General features: G+C 36.2%; 1 protein-coding gene and 1 long non-coding RNA gene across 2 annotated transcripts in view; one reads left to right on the forward strand and one right to left on the reverse strand.

The window, feature by feature from the left end:
- Positions 1-18676, reverse strand: part of LOC134753671 (uncharacterized) — a 256262-nt gene that overhangs the window by 93875 nt on the left and 143711 nt on the right. The window lies entirely within an intron of this gene.
- Positions 7533-18445, forward strand: LOC134753658 (adenosine 5'-monophosphoramidase HINT1-like). Its single transcript, XM_063689599.1, has 2 exons — positions 7533-7950; positions 10864-18445. Exons 1-2 carry the CDS (start codon positions 7621-7623, stop codon positions 11023-11025), a joined length of 492 nt encoding a protein of 163 aa, XP_063545669.1. The 5' UTR covers positions 7533-7620; the 3' UTR covers positions 11026-18445.

The raw sequence follows: 18676 nt of genomic DNA on the forward strand, positions 1-18676 counted from the left end.
AGATTTCTTTCACCTGATATAAATCAATCATGTCTAATTTTCGGTAGTATCAGAAATCAGAATCTTATAGTCTGTCAAGCCATTTCCGTCAGAAGAAAAAAGCGGCAAATTTAAAAAATGTAGGCGCGAAGTGTTATCGTCCCATTTAAAAATTGAATTTCGCGCCTTTTTCTACTGACAAATTTGTTTTACAGACTATACTAAAGAATATTTACTAGTCTCTGCATGGTATAGTAGGTATCTTTAAATTTTATATTAAAGGAAAAAATGGAAAAATTTACGCTTCCGGCAGGACTTGAACCCGCAACCTCCGCAAATAATATAAAATTTTGAGTATCGCTCGCAGACGTATCTGCATGTAAAAAATAGCTTATCTTTAATTCAAGTGTTATCAGTTTTCTACTTTATGGAAGATGAGATTGGTAGTTAACTCGGCACCGTGTAACACGGTCCGTGTTTGATAGCACAGAGTGTGCAAGTGTTATTTTAAACGTCATAATTTCATAGATATTGACGTTTCCAATAACACTTCCATACTCTTTGTTATCAAACACGGTGCAGAGTTAGCTTAGTCTGATTCTATGGTACTTTGAAATGAGTGAAACGAGTGTGGACACTCTTCACCAGTGCTCTCCAGGCCGCTCTGTCTTGGGCCCGGTGCATGCTAGCCTGCAGTGTGGCGTTTGTCACTGATGTTATTCTGTCCACCCAACGCGTGGCCATACCTCCATCCCTACGCTCCCTTGCCATGCGGCCAGTAATTATGAGCCTTTCCAGGCTATCTGGCCCTGTCCTGCTCAGATGACCGAAGAAACCAAGTACACGTTGGGAGCAAACAGTGGAGAGCCTCGTTGTAATGGTAAGTTCGTCGAGAATAGATATAATAGATCCACATCTACATAATACCCATCCATTAAATACAGTGGCGTAGCTAGGCGTGGGCGAAGTGGGCCGTCGCCCACGGCCTCGCGCCCCAAGGGGGGCCTCGCGCGAGCCTCCAGTCCCTCCAGGCACAGTGAAAGAAAAGGGCCTCCCAGATGCGATTTCGCCCACGGCTAGAGGTCACGCTACGCCACTGATTAAATACAATTGAGTCGCTTAACTCAAACTCGGGTAAATCAAACTGTCAGATTTAGCGATTTTGGTATTTCCTAAGAGGGTCGATATCAGAAAACAGAAACATTTATTGTTCAAACTGTGTAGGTACAAGAAGTATAGCTAGCTACTTTTTTTTATGGGTATCAACAGTTTTACCCTTACAAAATACAACAAATATGGAAATATGCACCTTAGTTCTTAAACGGATGATCCGATTTTATCAAAATCAGTACATTCTTTATTTTTTAATTTACAATATCACAGATTATATAATACTATACTAGTAACAATATGTTTTCTTTTATTTGCAGAATGTGGTTTCTTCACAAAATCTTAAAATTTTTTATTGCACAACCTCAGAATAAATGTACATGGAAACACAAATAATACATGAAGAGAGAGATAAACAACAGGCGGCCTTATCGGTAAAGAGGGATCTCTTCCAGACAACCCTTAGGTAGTGGAGAAATGAAACTCATAAATTAACCAATTAGGTGCAAAAAACTAAATTAAAACTAAGTAGCAGCAGAAAAAATACCTTTAAAAAGTTTAAAATTTAAGTATTTTATTATTTAGTATTTAAAAGCCTCCTTGGGCTTACCGTGGGACTTAGTCAATCCAATCTGTGTAAGAATGTCCTATAATATTTATTATTATTTACTATTTATTTATATTATTTGCATGATTGATTTGTTATTGAAGTATAGTACTTAATACTCAAATCTAGTTCTAAATATCACCTCAGTTATGTGCCTAACATATTATTTATTGTAATTATATGCAATCAAATCAAGTACATATTATTTATAAAAAATAACTATTCTTGTAGAATGGTTTAGGTGTAGGTATTATTCATTTATACAAATTGAAAACATACTAAGTACTTATGTACCAAACATAAATAAATTGTCATTGTCATGTTATGTGTATAAAACTAAAACCGTCCAAATACTTAAGTGTATAATTATGTGAAATTTACATTTTATACAGTTGCTCAAACAAAAATCTGACATAATTTTTAAGAAGGGTTTTTTGGCAATTATGGAGTACTTTTTTTTGGGATTTTCATTATTTAATATTTATAATTAGTTTATATTAAAATAAAGTATTATTTTATTACTAGTGAGTTGTGATACTAAATATACATTTTTGACCAAATAATATTGTTGTTTCATTTTACATAAGTGAGCAGCGGAAGATTTCTTTCACCTGATATAAATCAATCATGTCTAATTTTCGGTAGTATCAGAAATCAGAATCTTATAGTCTGTCAAGCCATTTCCGTCAGTAGAAAAAAGCGGCAAATTTAAAAAAATGTAGGCGCGAAGTGTTATCGTCCCATTTAAAAATTGAATTTCGCGCCTTTTTCTACTGACAAATTTGTTTGACAGACTATACTAAAGAATATTTACTAGTCTCTGCATGGTATAGTAGGTATCTTTAAATTTTATATTAAAGGAAAAAATGGAAAAATTTACGCTTCCGGCAGGACTTGAACCCGCAACCTCCGCAAATAATATAAAATTTTGAGTATCGCTCGCAGACGTATCTGCATGTAAAAAATAGCTTATCTTTAATTCAAGTGTTATCAGTTTTCTATTTTATGGAAGATGAGATTGGTAGTTAACTCGGCACCGTGTAACACGGTCCGTGTTTGATAGCACAGAGTGTGCAAGTGTTATTTTAAAGGTCATAATTTCATAGATATTGACGTTTTCAATAACACTTCCATACTCTTTGTTATCAAACACGGTGCAGAGTTAGCTTAGTCTGATTCTATGGTACTTTGAAATGAGTGAAACGAGTGTGGACACTCTTCACCAGTGCTCTCCAGGCCGCTCTGTCTTGGGCCCGGTGCATGCTAGCCTGCAGTGTGGCGTTTGTCACTGATGTTATTCTGTCCGCCCAACGCGTGGCCATACCTCCATCCCTACGCTCCCTTGCCATGCGGCCAGTAATTATGAGCCTTTCCAGGCTATCTGGCCCTGTCCTGCTCAGATGACCGAAGAAACCAAGTACACGTTGGGAGCAAACAGTGGAGAGCCTCGTTGTAATGTTAAGTTCGTCGAGAATAGATTAAAAAAATTAAATTCAAATTAAAATTAAAATTATTTATTTTCGTAAAATATACAGGTGTCTATAAGTAGGGGATAGTGCTGCCCGGTAAGCAAAATTTGCCTGTGTTGGGCAACACCGCTCTTCCCTAATTAACAGATTGTTACACGAAACATTTTTTTAAGTACTAGTTTAAGTAATATAACATGTATACAATTAAAATAGATATAAGTTGAATGTTAGATATAAGTACACGATATAAAGTAAATGTTTATTTGTTATTATATAAATGAACAAAGTAACTTAACACTACATAATAAAACTAAAGAAAAACACTAAAACTAACTAGAAAATACACATTATCTATACTAAACATAAACCCCATTCCGACCCCCACCCTGTCCAAACGTGCCAAATATACTTGCGGCATTGCCGCGCTGGATAGCAAGCGATATTTGTTGGACCAAGTAGGAGCCTGAACGGGGATCGCAACCTCTATCACGCAAACGCCGCCCCAAGTCCCTTACCAACTTAATCTCGAAACACGAAAACCGCCGTCGCATCGCTCGCTCCGAAGCTTGAGCTCAAAACCCAAAATCAAACCATACCAAGTGTCCAGCACAAATAGAAGATCGTCTGTCGACTCCAGCCTATGAGGTTGCTACATTCATCATCGAAGGAACAGGGAGGGGCCCCTGGAGAAAGTCTAACACGTCATCAGGTTAGTCCCAAATTACGGTCTATGCTAGACTATCAACTACATTTCCCCAACATACTTGTGTTACACGATGCGACGGCGGTTTTCGTGTTTTCGAGATACAAGTTGAATGTAGTTGAATGTAATGTTAGAAATTAGATATAATAGATCCACATCTACATAATACCCATCCATTAAATACAGTGGCGTAGCTAGGCGTGGGCGAAGTGGGCCGTCGCCCACGGCCTCGCGCCCCAAGGGGGGCCTCGCGCGAGCCTCCAGCCCCTCCAGGCACAGTGAAAGAAAAGGGCCTCCCAGATGCGATTTCGCCCACGGCTAGAGGTCACGCTACGCCACTGATTAAATGCAATTGAGTCGCTTAACTTCAAACTCGGGTAAATCAAACTGTCAGATTTTGCGATTTTGGTATTTCCTAAGAGGGTCGATATCAGAAATCAGAAACATTTATTGTTCAAACTGTGTAGGTACAAGAAGTATAGCTAGCTACTTTTTTTATGGGTATCAACAGTTTTACCCTTACAAAATACAATAAAATTAAATTTAAACTAACTAAATTAAAGCAAACAAAATAAAGTAAAAATGATAACTGTATTTACCGTGTAAGTGACTTGTTTTTTTTACTGTTAACATATGTGTGAAATAAACGACATTGAATTGAATTCCTCTATACTTATAGGTCTTTCCCCTGCGGCATTTATTATAAAAGTTAATTTTTTTAAATTTGCCGCTTTTTCTACTGACGGAAATAGCTTGATAAACTATAGTTTGTCAAAGGACTGTCTCATTTCAAACATAGACACAGAGAATCATACTATCTTTGTCTTACACTAGTGCTAGCACCCAAAAGAAAAGGATGAGTATTTTTTTTTTTGTTCTTATTTACTGACAATTTGGTTTGACCAACTATATATTTAATATCTATATTTCTTTAATAAATTTCCCTACAATTTAACAATGTTTTTTATCATGGCAACATTCAACGGTCAACATTTTTTTTTGAACATTTATGGTCTGGATGCGAGTCCTTTAAGCCAAACTATCAACAACAGTTTAGGCCTCAGAATAATGACTAAAGCAAAGAAGCCGGGCAAAAATAAAAGCTTGGTAAAAGATATCGTATTCACAACACGCTATTACTTTTTGTCTATGAGTGAGTGAGACAACAATCCGCAAGTTCTTTCGTTTTTTTCAGTATTGTCATAAGATGAACTGAGGGAAATGTCAAATGGTTCTATGTGGTTCTATAATATAATCCAGCCAAATAAAATATATGTTCGTTATTTCACTGGTAGGTGTCAACTGTAACAACTTGACATAGTCGTATTATTTTAGTTGAAATATTTCGGGAATTTCAGCGGTCATCTTGGTTTATTTTAATTATATTTTTGCTATTCCTGAAAGATTGTTGGAAAACGTGCTGAGTTTTTATTTGTAATGGTTTGAAGTTCCCTTTGTGATAATGTCTTGTGTGATCGAGGGCTGTAAATCGCATACAGGAAGAAAAGAAAATACGCACGAACCGATAACCTTTAATCGGTGAGTTTTGTTCAATTTTGAAGAAATTTATTTATAGGACCTGACCCTAAACATAGAAATCGATATGTTGTTTATGTAATTATTACTTGCATTCAAGTCTATATAGATTTTTGCATATATTTTCGAACTTTTCTGCTAAGTATGAAAGGTTATATTTTTGGCATAGTGATGTATCGACCTCAGATCAATAACCTATCGACATTTACAGCTTTCTTATAGTTTGGCCCAGGACTGTCTCATTTTAATTGATGAGTACAGTCAAGGGCATAAATATATATACATTCCCAAAGTCTCAAAAATATGTGTATGCTCAGACAATAAAATCGTGTTCACATATTTTTAAGCCATTTGTCTGGATCGATATTTTTGCCTTCGACTGTACCTATAGTTTTCTTTGTTCTTACTTACTGACAGATTGTGTTTGCCAGACTATAGTTTAATACTAAAAACCGGTCAAGTGCGGGTTGGACGCGCGCACCAAGGGGACCGTACTTTATAGTATTTGTTGTTATAGCGGCAACAGAAATACATCATCTGTGAAAATTTCAACTGTCTAGCTATCACGGTTAATGAGATACAGCCTGGTGACAGACAGACGGACAGCGAAGTATTAGTAATAGGGTCCCGTTTTTACCCTTTGGGTACGGAACCCTAATAAAAAAGACATTAATGATCACTGATGAATGTTCCTTTTATTAATATTGTTGGTCACAAAACTCAACTTTTTATTTCAGATTTCCAAAGGACGAGGAATAGGGGACATTACTGCAATGTTCTGCCACCAGAGTGCAGCACTAGCTTTTTCAGTGCAGTTTAACAGGTTTTTGACAAGTTTTCAGGGGACCTACCGGAAAACTCGAATCCGAAATTTCGTTATCTAGCTGCCTCTTTATCGCTCGAATACGCAAGAGTGACAGAGATGTTAGATAACGAAAGTTCGATTTTCTTGTTTCGCGATAGACCCTCAGATTGTGATAGTGGCGCCACCTACGCCGAGTTTCGCGTAATATTCCCTATTATTAAATAAAAAAACGTTTTTTGTTTCATTTCCTATTTGGTACAGTTAGCTGCAGAGAAAAGGTACCCCACGTCCATACTAATTTACAGAACTTTGTATGCAGGGGGGGTGCCTTTTCTCTGCAGCTGACTGTACGTGACTAGAAACTATACTTAGTCTTTTAGCATTAGAAAAAACGGTAAAGCATTTCCACGTGTCTTTTTATTGACAAGTTTTTTTATAAATATAGCAATATTTTACTTATGAAAGCAAAAGTATGTAAATGATCGTATATTATATTTGTTGTGACTTATTTTCAAAGTGTTTTTCGATAAAACGACACGTTAAGATCGCTCGCCTTCTTTCTAATGATAAAAAACGAGAGGTATAGTTAGACGGTTCTGAGTGGTAGACTGCAAATGAGATAAAGGCTATATTAGGTACATGCATTAATCCTCATATCAGGCGGCTCTTTGATTCCAAGGATTGCATAATTTTTATACTTTTTAATGATTTTTAGAATATGAAAATTATAAAAAGTATAAAAGTTATGCAATCCTTGTATTCCACGCATTTCATTTCATTTCAACGAGCCGCCTGCTACAGATTTCTTGAAATAGCCGCGTTTTTTCAGGTTCAACTTTCATTAGCCAGACTATTATCAATTTGCCAATTTCGTGATTATTCTTTTACACGGCACATAAACTTATGCATAATTTATCGATATAAAAAGTCGACACAGTTACATCCCTAGCAAATTATCAAACTTATGACACCGTACGTAAATGAGAAATAACAAGCATATATGCATCTCTTTTCGGCACATTATCTAATTCGTAAGGAAGTAAAGTACGGGTATACATATTTGCGAAGCATTTTTGCCCGACTTCTATGCTTTAGTCATTATTCTGAGGTTTAGGCATTTTTACAATCTTAAGTATCTTAACTAACTTTTTGACAATCAAAACCCAATATAAGGAGATTTTAAATAAAATATCGATATATGATTGTTAACTCGAAATATTGTTTACTTAAATGTTCTATGCTTTAATACATCATGTCCACAAATCGCAACAATAGGCATAAACATGACATATCGTCAGAGTTAAACTAGAAAAACACCCCAAACCGCATTCCACAAACGTCAAAACTAGTCCACTAACCAGCAATTTTTGCAAACTTTTGCGCATTACGACATGCTTGTATTCCTTTAAAAATGCTTACCAAAGTGATCCAACGGGCTCTAAAATTCCGTTGTAAACGGAGCTACCCGACCAACATCTACGATATTTCTCGCGGCTCTGCCTTCGCGATACGTCGCCCTTACAGCGATGAAGTCAAGAAAGCACAAGTACAAAGTGTGGCGACGCCGGGCCCGACGATTTTCGACAAGATTTTGGCACGCGAGATAAGTGCGGATATAATATATGAAGATGATTTGTGTATGGCGTTTAATGATGTATCTCCGCAGGCGCCCGTCCATTTTCTAGTTATTCCTAAGAGGAGGATACCAAGGCTGCAAGATGCAGAAGAAAGTGATAAAGAGGTAAAGATTAAAAGCTTAATTTATTAATTTACAGACAAAAAAATCAATTTTAATTGCAGAAAAAGTGAGTGTAAATCGTTGTTTTACCCTTTGTAACTGTTTTAAGTCCTCAGCAATGAGGGACCGAGGAAGAAGAACTGTTTTAAACAGCATGCAAATGTTTTAAAGGATATTTTAAAAATATTTCAGCTTATATACATCCCACTAAGCACAAACCTCTCATGTGCGAGAGGGCTTGGGCTATATAGTACCCACGCTGGCGCAATGAGTTTGCGCACCTTTGAATTTTTTCATGCATGTATGCAGGTTTCGTCACAATGTTTTCTTGTTGTTATTGAAGCTTGTGATAAATATCAGATGATAATCCATACATAAGTTCCGAAAAACTCATTGGTACGAGCCAGAATTTGAACTCCTAACCTCATGATTGATAGTTGGATGTCACATCCAGTCGGCCATCACTGCTTAACTTGTAAAAAATAATTTGTAATTTTATGGCACATAAATTGTTCGGATAACATAAAAAAAAAAAAATGTTTATTGTACATAAGGAGCATGTTACAAACAAGTACACAAGGGTTTGTACAAACATGACAGTATGGAGAGATCAGACTTTCGACCCCTAAACTAGGTAAGCACCTGTGCCTTAGGGGTTAAAGTTCATCTAAATTCAATGTCGAAACAAAATGAAGGTCGTGTAACAGCAGTAAGATGGTAAAACATTAAACTAATTGCTATAAATAAATAACATAACATAACATCCTACATTATAACAATGTCTGTGTATAAAGCATAAAGATTGTTTTCATTCGACCTGCTTAAGATGAAAGGGGACGACTGCCTCAAAACCGGTTTTCCATACGAACATATTCCCCATTTTCCTCTCTCGATATTAATTTTATTCAAAATATTTTTACACAATTCGATGTATTTTGATCATAACTATGCCTGACCGTTTGTTTTTTTTTTCGAATTTTTAATTATTATAAGAATTGAAGAGAAAAACAGGTTTCATACAAACTTTTAAAAGCTCCTAACTCCTATAATAAAGTAAAAATCCAAGAAAATCTAACGGTCGTAACTAGCTATGATTGAATTACATCAAATTGTTTAAAAATATTTTCCAAAAAATCTAACGGACGTAAATAGCTATGATTGAATTACATCAAATTGTTTAAAAATATTTTCCATTGTGTCAATATCCAAGGAGGAAAATGAGGACTAGGTTTGTGCGTGCTTAAATGGGAAACCTGGTTTATTGACACAAAATTATCCCTTGAGATTTCAATTATCCAGGTTTCACTGTATTCACTATTTCTTTCATGATTACATAGTCCGGAAATAGTTAGTAATTTCATCTGCTATCATTGTAGTTATTTTGATAAGCAATCGTAAATAAATGAGATCATGCCACATGTCCATATGTTTACATTTTTAATTTCTCATTACACTGAGATTATATGGAATTAATTGTTTTTTTTGGGTTTCAAAGGCAAGTTGGAAAGAGACAGAAAGATGGAGAAACAAGCAAGACAAGGGGGTTAGGGCGTTCGCTAGCTGGCGCGGGTGCGGAGCGGGCACAGAATAAGTAATAGTATTATCATACAGAACGGCCACGCACCGCCCCGCCCCGACTCGAATTACCTCGCCCCGCGACAGCAGATTGACGGCCGTTTGCCGGCCACTCAGTACTGTTTTTAAGCAACTTACACAATGACGCATGCCGCGTGTACAGACGGGCCGTTCACACATAGAAACGCAAGTGATTTTTGATGTATAGCGTGTCCGCCCTGTGCCCTTAGGGTTTTGCCAACTTAAACTTGGAAATATGTTAACAGCAAATAGTTTCCGCAATTCCTAGCTAACAAAGAGTTGTAATTAAAAGATAAGATGCACGAGGAATGTGATAACGATGTTTGATTATTTGATAACGCGTCTTGAAGAAAGTACACATTTACGCTGGAATAACTTCGGTTTTTAACCTTCATTATTCACCTTAATAATTCCATTTGAAGCAGGTGTGATAGTTTGGTTAAAAAGAACTTAGCGTATTTTGAACTAAACGGGACCGTATTGATATTAAGATCTTAGATATGATCTTAATATCAATATGAGTCCGTTGTTTTTAACTTAAATTTAAGGCCCATATTCCGTTAACACTAGCGTTTTTATTTTATTTTTTATTTTATTTTTTACTAGCATTTCTATTAAGATCTTAGATATGATCTTAATATCAATACGAGTCCGTTGTTTTTAACTTAAATTTAAGGCCCATATTCCGTTAACACTAGCGTTTTTATTTTATTTTTTACTAGCATTTCTATTAAGATCTTAGATATGATCTTAATATCAATACGAGTCTGTTGTTTTTAACTTAAACTTAAGGCCCATATTCCGTTAACACTAGCGTTTTTATTTTATTTTTTACTAGCATTTCTACAAAAGAGATATTTCTATGATTCGAGTTGTTATCTCGTGTGTTAACGAGTAAGAACAAAAAATAACACCGTAAATATTTTACTTTTTACACTTTTGTGTCATGTAATTTTATATTTTATAATTCTTTGTATTTCACTGTGTTTAAATGAGTGCTTAACTCAATAAAAAGACATACATTTTGATGGGACAGTTACTTTTGTACGCAAACTGTCTAGAACCAGATATACCGTATAAATATTGAAACGTATTCCCGGGTGGTAGATACTTTTGGCGCGTTGTTTCATCCGCTACTATCGATATTAACTGTACAGTCGAAGGCAAAAATATCGATCCAGACAAATGGCTCAAAAATATGTGAACACGACTTTATTGTCTAAGGTACAAGCGTACACATATTTTTGAAACTTTGGGAATGTATATATATTTATGCCCTTGACTGTACATGTACATAATATTTACTATTCTCATCCACAGCTCCTTGGGCACCTGATGTCCGTGGCCCGCGCGCTAGCCACTGCGCGCGCGCCGCTCGGATGGCGCCTCGTGGTTAACAACGGCCGAGAGGGCGCTCAGAGCGTCTACCATCTGCATTTACATATTCTGGGGGGACGGCAGATGGGCTGGCCACCAGGCTAAAAGGGAAGGAAACACTGTAGTGTAGTAGTGATACAGCCAACATTGTCAGGGTCGCCATGTGAAGTGAATTGTGGCTGTATCATTACATTCATTGCTAAGCTACCGCTTGGCTGGGGGGTAGTCGTCAACAGCGGGAGGGAGCGCAGATCGTCTACTATCTGCATTTGCATATTCTGGGGGGACGGCAGATGGGCTGGCGTCCTGGTTAAAAACAATCCCAAATGCTAAAAATAATGTGTCAATTTGTCCAACCGATTTTGGATTTCTTCTGTCATTTTACCAAAAAATTGGTTCAAAAGCAGGATGGCTGGGTAGAATTCGCAATGGAATTTGTCGAGGATAGTGCAGGGGTCGGCAAACTTTTTAGAAAAAGAGCCAAGCCCAGCAAAAATCAGCAATAATACGTAGCTCAAAGAGCCACAAGCGTTGATTTCGGTGGTCTAAGAACTCTCAAGTGTTCATTTTTTGCGTGGCTTTAAAGAAACGCAATTGTACCCTCAAAGAGCCGCATTAGGGCTCGCGAGCCGCGGTTTGCCGACCCGCATTTGCATTATCGCGTAAATAATAAATGCAGTAAGGTCCAATTTACCTTGTACATTGTTTGAATTCCGAACTCTTCCGACTAATTCAAAACACACTTCAATTCAATTGTTTGTTGTTGTTCAATTTTCAATTGTTTGTTAATTCGGCGGTATTGCACTATTCCCGACGAATAAGTCATTTTAGTTTGGGATGTAAAAACAGAGCTTAGTATAGTAATGATGTAGCCAGATGTCATGTCAGGGTCGCCATGTAAAGATAATTTTGGCTACATCATTACTATGTTTGTCGTCTGGCGACTTATTGACAGCGGGAGGGAGAGCAGTGAAGAGGAGTAGTCGTGAATGAAAACTTTTTAAAATCAACACTTAACTGATCATGGATGAACCTTATGTGTTTGCAATAAGGGATACGAATTATCAGTTACATATGTAGTGTTTAATCCTCTACCAACGTATTTTCACGGAAACGCACGAACGTGTTGTTATTTCAGTCAGTCTCACAGGCCGAGGTGCTCACAAATGTCTGAACACGCCTCTGTTGTCATGGCCCTAGGTGCGTGTTCAGATATTTTTGAGCACCTCGGCCGCTCCGATATATGTGATGGCGACTGTACAAAAGGCACTGAGGTTGACTGAAGTAGCATGACAAATACGAACGTTTCCGAGAAAACACGATGGCAAAGGATTGTGCATCTGTAGTAGGTAATGTGGACGATATTGAAACGCTCAACTTTTTGCAATTAAAAGATTTGTTGTGTTCACAATGTAGGTAGTTATATATAACCTGAACTTTGAATTTGGTAATAAATGGCTTATCTTTATTTATCTAAAGATATAGACTATTATTTATAATTTTGTTAATATTATCCAAAAATATATCAACAGAAATAAACCTTACTGATGGAGAATTAATTCGAAATGCCACAGTATGTAGGGGCGTAGAGAAATAAGAAAGCATAGAGTGCTCACTCCATACATCAGTTTTTTTACCAAAACGCTTATTATTTTCGTAGACGACATCTAGCGTCAAGTAGCGGAATTATCAGTACTGACTCTACAATAGATGTCGCGACGAACGGAGTCTAATGGTCAACAAGTTTCAGCTAATATTATAACCGGAACTATTTCCAACTCCTGCTTGTAATATTAGTCGTTAATTGTTGAGCAATACACTTCGTCAGTCGCGACACACGTGACATCTAGTGTCGAGTAGCAGTACTGATAATTCCGCTACTTGACGCTAGATGTCGACTACAAAAATAATAAGCCTTTTGGTAACAAAACTGATCTATGGAGTGAGCACTCTATGCTTACTTAGTTCTCTATGGTAGGGGTAAAAGTATACTAGATATAAATTTTGGATTCTCTTTTTTTATACGTCAACAGTTTCTGGTAAATGAGGGCTATCGTTTTTTTGCTCACCAGTTGGCGGCTCTGTTGACGGTGGTCCAAAAGACTAAAGAACAGCTGTCAGTCATTGAAGTGACAAGTGACATTTGACATTTCGAACTATGGAAAAGACCACCATCTACACTAGCGCCCCTAGCGGCGAATTCATACGCGTTAGCCCTCATTTCTTCTAAAGTAATATAATTTTTGGAAGGCGAATGATATTATGTTTGTAAACGAAGCTGACCAAAAGAAAATGTTTACCCAGTGTCATAAATTCGCCATTATAGATAGTAATTTAGTTTTAATTTTGTGCAATAATTTGGCCAAATTAGTTAAGGGTTATGGATTATCTCAAATTGTTATCACGTTAAGGTAAGATGTGAAGTTTTTCTCAAATAGATGTACCTAACCTATTATTTGACAAATTTACTAAAACCTACCCACAGAAAAATATTAAATGTATTGGCGTTAATGTATAGTATGAATTGTCTCAAACGATTTTTACGCCTAAGACCCTAGTCTGTTAAACAAAAGCCATTGTTTCTTTTGTGCGAGCGGTTATCTCTCGTATCAGCCGTGCGGCAAAGAAACAATGTCTTTTAAAAAGCAACTGTATCGTGGTGGTTTTAAGGTTCAAGTCTATGTACATCTAACATGTTTTGGCAATGTAGGACGATCGACCACCTCAATGTAGGCGAGCTTTCATATTATTACATAGATTTGAACCTTAAAACCAATAAGATACAGTAGCTTTTTAAACGACATTGTTGCTTTGCCACGCGCTCAAAGCGGGAGCTGACCGCTCGCACAAAATAAACAATGGCTTTTGTTTAACAGAATAGGGTCTTAGGCGTAAAAATCATTTGATAAAATTCAAACTAACTAGAAAAAGTATTATACAGTATCACGTTAAGACGTCAAAGTATGTATTGCAGAGGGTAAAATGTAGTCATTGATATTTACGATTTTCTATATTATCCCCATTTCGTTATGCATCTAATATTTTAGGATTTTTCAGAAAATTCAGTGTTAAAAATCAACCAGATTTTATTTAATCCACTACTATCATGCGTGGTTGCAGCTATTTGAGACAAACTTACAAGAAATGTGTGGGATGCCACTGGTTGGTGGTATACTAAATATGAAAGTACAAAATGTATTTTTTAGCTATTACGCGTATGGATAAAAATACAACACATACAATACATTAAATAGGTACATTATTTTGTACTTTTCACACCATAACTGGAGATACTTGTGATCGTTTTGAAATTGGTTGCCAATTTTGAAAATTTTATTCGGCATATTTTCTTAAATGAACAATATTTTTATTATACCGAAATGACCTCACAGCCAAATGAATTTGAATCTCGCAAAATTTAGAATATTATAAAAAAAACTATAAATGAAGAGTGTAAAAGTTTGATAAGACAAGAATTCTTTCTTTTATCTTATCTTATAAATTTGAATAAATTATTCTCAGTATATTATGTATAAATTACGAAAAAACACATTAAATGTAGCCATTTTAACTCTAGTCACAAATATCCTCTAGTCCGCTTTTGTACATTACCGATCTATTGATGATCTATCGAATAAAAATCGATGATCTATCGATTGGTATGGTAACACTTAGTATACTTCTCAAACTGTGGTATCTCAATACTTAGATATTCCTAGTGTTATTTTTAAATATTATTAAATGGTGTTTGGTTTATAAATTTTGCAATTGGTAACCATAGTGGGGTCCCTTTGTTTGACATAATTATTGAAAGTCATAATGTAATGATTGTCATATTATCATTAGTCATAATTCTGAAACCGTTAACTTTTCAGGATTTTCCTCGGGTTATCCTATAGATAGGTTAGGTTAGGTTTGTTTTATGGCAATCCTGAAAAGTTACGCGTTTCTGAGAAAAACCAAATTATGACTAATTATAATATGACAATCATTACATTATGACTTTCAATAATTATGTCAAACAATAGAGACCCAACTATAGTCCTTAAGTACAACTATGGTCCAGTTTTTAACGTTGATTCTTAACGAGCCTATGATTTGTACTCGTTACATTTATTTTGGAGCTTAGATACACTCAATAATTATATACTCAACATAATTACACCACCACCTTACAGAAACCCGCAGCCAAATAACACTAGACCCTACTAATAGTGTTGTGTTCCTGCCGGTGAGTAAGGTTGCCAGAGCTCGAGGGAGAGAGGAGTGTTAGGGTCGGCAACGCGCATGTAACTCCTCTGGAGTTGCAGGCGTACATAGGCTACGGAGACTGCTTAACATCAGGCGGGCCGTATGCTTTTTTGCCACCGACGTAGTATAAAAAAAAATTGAAAAATACTTATACATATTTTAGTGGAACTTTAATTTGGACCATAGTTGAGTTGTGGCCTAAAGTTACCTGATTTTACGTTACTTACGAGTAGTTTATTAAATTTTAAATGGTAAAACTTTAAGCCGAAGCCTTATAAGAAAATTACGTTTTTTTTGACAAATATAACCTAAATTTGCCTATACTACATACAACTAAATATACCTACCGCGTTTACAACTTTATTACATCATATTAAAAATATTTGCTGATTTGAAATATTTAAATCAATATTGAAATCACGCATATTTGACTATGACTTTATTTTCTGTGTCGGCTAAAAGTTACCTTAAAATTTTAAACTAGTGCCTTATATTCATGTTATTAATTATTTAATTACTGTTGTAATTATCGTCGGCCGTCAAGTATGGCAAATTAACGTTTTCTTTTACCTTTAACATTGAACAAGTTTTGGAAACATATCAAATTATATTTGGATTTATGTTTTTTAAATCAAATCAAAATTCAAATCAAATCAAAATTTATTAAATTGTAAACATAGGTTAAATATAGGTCTTATACAATAATTTATGTTTCACTATGTTTTGCCATTTGGCATACAAACGAACGAAAGAAAACGAAAGTGATATGTTAAATGTCAAACAAAATAAGAGTGTACATAAAACTAAAACAACTTAAATTCAAAATATGTCGAGTAAATATTCCATTATCGAATAGTATGCTTTTTGTACCAAAAAGTCATACAGGCATTTCTTAAATTCAGTTACATTATCTATTGCAATAATATGTTTTGGCAACTTATTGTATATTTTGGGTATTAAGTAGTCAAACTACTATATACCGGGTGTTTCCTGTAACAGGAGCATTAAATTAAACTGGAGGCTGTACTCCTCAAACTGACCAACATTTGGTATACATTATGAACTGTAACAGATGTCATATATTAAAGAAAAAATCCGGCCTTCACCACTGGAGGGCTTCGTCACTTTTTTCTTTAATATATGACATCTGTATGTACTTTAACATTGAATTTAAGATCAGATGGGGTAAGAACACTTCGGAAAAATCGGCCAAGTGCGAGTCGGACTCGCGCACCGAGGGTTCCGTACTTTTTAGTATTTGTTGCTATAGCGGCAACAGAAATACATCATCTGTGAAAATTTCAACTGTCTAGCTATCACGGTTCATGAGATACAGCCTGGTGACAAACGGACAGACGGATAGCTGAGTCTTAGTAATAGGGTCCCGTTTTTACCCTTTGGGTACGGAACCCTAAAAAGAGACACTTGTATGTAATCAACATACTTTTGTCTTACCTACGGCAAAATAAACTATATGTTCTCTTTACCTTAGTAAGTTTCACATTCTTTTAAAAGGAGAATAGTTTATGTAACTTTATAATCATGAATTAGATGTCATATATTAAAGAAAAAGTGACGAAGCCCTCCAGTGGTGAAGGCCGGATTCGAACCGGCGTCTTTAGCTATCGCGGCTAACGCCATGAACCCCTAGGCCACCTCGCAAAAACAAATCAACATATTTAATAAAATAATTTGATTTGTTTTCAAAATTTGTTTATGTAACTTTCTTAAAATTTCTTACTACACCAAACATTGTCTAAATTTAAAAAAAAACAGTGATTTCCTATCGTAAATCTAATTTTTAATTCACATTATAAAAATATTATTAACCCTTTAGCGGCGGCAACATACTTGCCATCATACTTAAGGGGCCCACTGACTATCAGTCCGCCGGACGATATCGGCCTGTCAGTTGTTCGGAACTGTCAAATTTTTGTTCCAACTGACAGGCCCATATCGTCCGGCGGACTGATAGTCAGTGGGCCCCTTTAAGAGTCTCCGGCAAGCTCGGTTCTCCATACAAACGTAGTTACGCTCTCATTTTAAAACGACTAGCTAGATTGCTCTGAAACTTTGTACTTACAATAGGATAAGGTATATCTAGGTCTGTAATTAGTTTATGTAGCTTCAGATACCCAAGTAAAAAAAATACAGCGAATTTAATTCATACAAAACTTGTTTTTGCTCTATTTCGTTTGTTTTATATTTTTATTTTTTTTAAGCCTACTAAGTGTCCCACTGCTGGGCAAAGGCCTCTCCCCTTGATTTCCACGACTCCCGATTTGGTGTTTCCTCCGGCCAGTTGTTCAGGAAGCTGTCCAGGTCATCCCGCCATCTCCGTTTGGGCCTGCCCCGTCCACGCCCCTCTACCGGCATCCACTTGGTTGCAAAGCTAGCCCACCTCTCCTGATGCATGCGGTGGACGTGACCGGCCCAGTCCCATTTGAGCCTAGTGGTTTTCTCGCCTACGTCAGCGATGCCGGTTTTTGAGCGCAGCGTGGTTTATATACTAGAGCTATATAAACTAATTACAGACCTAGATATACCTCATGTCATTGTATGTGCTAAGTTTCATTACAATCCAACAGATAGTTTTAAAATGAGAACGAAACTCCGTTTGTATAGAAGGTGAAATTCGGCCAAGCTTGCCGGGGACTCTTAAAACAAAAACGCATCTCAACTATAATAATAACGGTTCGAAATGACTAGAAAGGAATGTCACATAGACAGGTTATTTAGGGAATCACCCTTTTTCAAACTAGCCAACGTTAAGCATGGTAGGCAAAGTTGTGGAACTTAACCCTTTGCCACATTTGACGGTATTTTAGTATTAACCTCGTAAGGCCCAATGTGCATTACAATGTACACTCTGTTTCAATCTAATTTGAACCTTGAATTAAGTAGCATATTTCTTTTGTTTCAATGTTTTCTAAAACAAACGAAAGTCACCCTAATCTTCTATACAACAAGGTTCAAATTAAAAATAGGGAAACTTTGTATGGTGGGCCTTACGAGGTTAAACAAATAGCAATGCGTGAGTGACCCCGTTGCTAAAAGCAATGGGTCGTGACAAGCGCAGGGGCGCGATTCCACTTTACATGCATATTACCGATTCGTGACATGGCTTAAACCAAAATCTGCCAACGTTTATTGTCCATGTCACTAAATTGGTCAAATGGCAACACTAGTTGAATAGCGCCACAGCGGTCCTGTATGCACTTTAGCAAGTTGTTAAACTGTAATACGAAGTTAAATATACGTTTTTATTATTCTACTTATGTTATTTCATTGTTTACTACCTACCTCAGCAGCTCGAACAAGCCTACTTTCGTCACTCCCTGGAGTGAGGAAAGTGCGACTTTCCTCACTCCAGGGAGTGAAACAAAGTAGCTTTTTAATTTAGTATAGGCCAGCATGAACTGCCACTTCATACTTCTATTACAAATACATTTTTTTTTCTCTGCATTATTCTTTCTCATCATTATTAACCTTTAATATGTTCTCA

Source organism: Cydia strobilella, chromosome 27, assembly GCF_947568885.1.
Source record: "Cydia strobilella chromosome 27, ilCydStro3.1, whole genome shotgun sequence".
Lineage (NCBI taxonomy): Eukaryota > Metazoa > Arthropoda > Insecta > Lepidoptera > Tortricidae > Cydia > Cydia strobilella.

Bases quoted from the DNA above. Each gene is read 5' to 3' on its own strand.
- LOC134753658 (XM_063689599.1), top strand. From the start codon at position 7,621: ATGCTTACCAAAGTGATCCAACGGGCTCTAAAATTCCGTTGTAAACGG. The intron at 7,951-10,863 runs GTAAAGATTAAA...TCTCATCCACAG, and splicing joins CAGAAGAAAGTGATAAAGAG to CTCCTTGGGCACCTGATGTC.